Source organism: Equus quagga, unplaced genomic scaffold (genome assembly GCF_021613505.1).
Source record: "Equus quagga isolate Etosha38 unplaced genomic scaffold, UCLA_HA_Equagga_1.0 73188_RagTag, whole genome shotgun sequence".
Taxonomy (NCBI): domain Eukaryota; kingdom Metazoa; phylum Chordata; class Mammalia; order Perissodactyla; family Equidae; genus Equus; species Equus quagga.
The window spans coordinates 2,428-3,056 of NW_025802694.1; the positions used below are offsets into that span (position 1 = coordinate 2,428).

General features: G+C 73.9%; 1 protein-coding gene across 1 annotated transcript; it reads left to right on the forward strand.

The window, feature by feature from the left end:
- Positions 1-6: 6 nt before the first annotated feature.
- On the forward strand, positions 7-624 carry LOC124234207 (mesoderm posterior protein 2-like; the record flags this gene model as incomplete). Its single annotated transcript, XM_046651451.1, has 1 exon — positions 7-624. A coding segment is annotated over exon 1 (387 nt), but the record flags the coding sequence as incomplete, so codon positions are not given.
- Positions 625-629: the final 5 nt, after the last annotated feature.

The following is a 629-nucleotide window of genomic DNA, read 5'->3' on the forward strand; positions in this document are numbered from 1 at the left end:
GCTCAGCAGCTCCATCCAGATGCGAATCGAATCGTCCTCACACACTTACCGAGGGGTCAGAATCCACACCTCCGCAAATGGGCCCCCTTTCCCAGGGCCCCCCAGCCCAGACCCTCCCTGGCTCTGTGGGTTTTGACACCTCTTCGTCACCTGGTGGGGGGCCCCCTTGCACCTCGGCCCGATAAAAGCTCAGGCCGGAGCTGGCGGGCGGGCAGCCTCCCAGAGCCGCAGCCGGCCATGGCCCAGTCCCCTCCTCTGCAGACCCTCCTCGGCCACGACCGCTGGCTCTCGCCCCAGGGCTGGGGCTGGGCCGGCCACGCCGACTGCACGTCCCCGGCCTCCTCCTCCGACTCGTCGGGCTCGTGCCCTTGCGACGGCGCCCGCGGCCGCCCGCAGCCCGCGCCCCCGGCCCGCGCAGCCCGCGCCGCAGAGGCCGCCCGGACGGCACCCGCACGAGCACAACCCGGAGCCGCCGGCGGCCCGCGGCAGAGCGCCAGCGAGCGCGAGAAGCTGCGCATGCGCACCCTCGCCCGCGCGCTGCACGAGCTGCGCCGCTTCCTGCCGCCCGCAGTGGCGCCCGCGGGCCAGAGCCTCACCAAGATCGAGACGCTGCGCCTGGCCATCCGCTA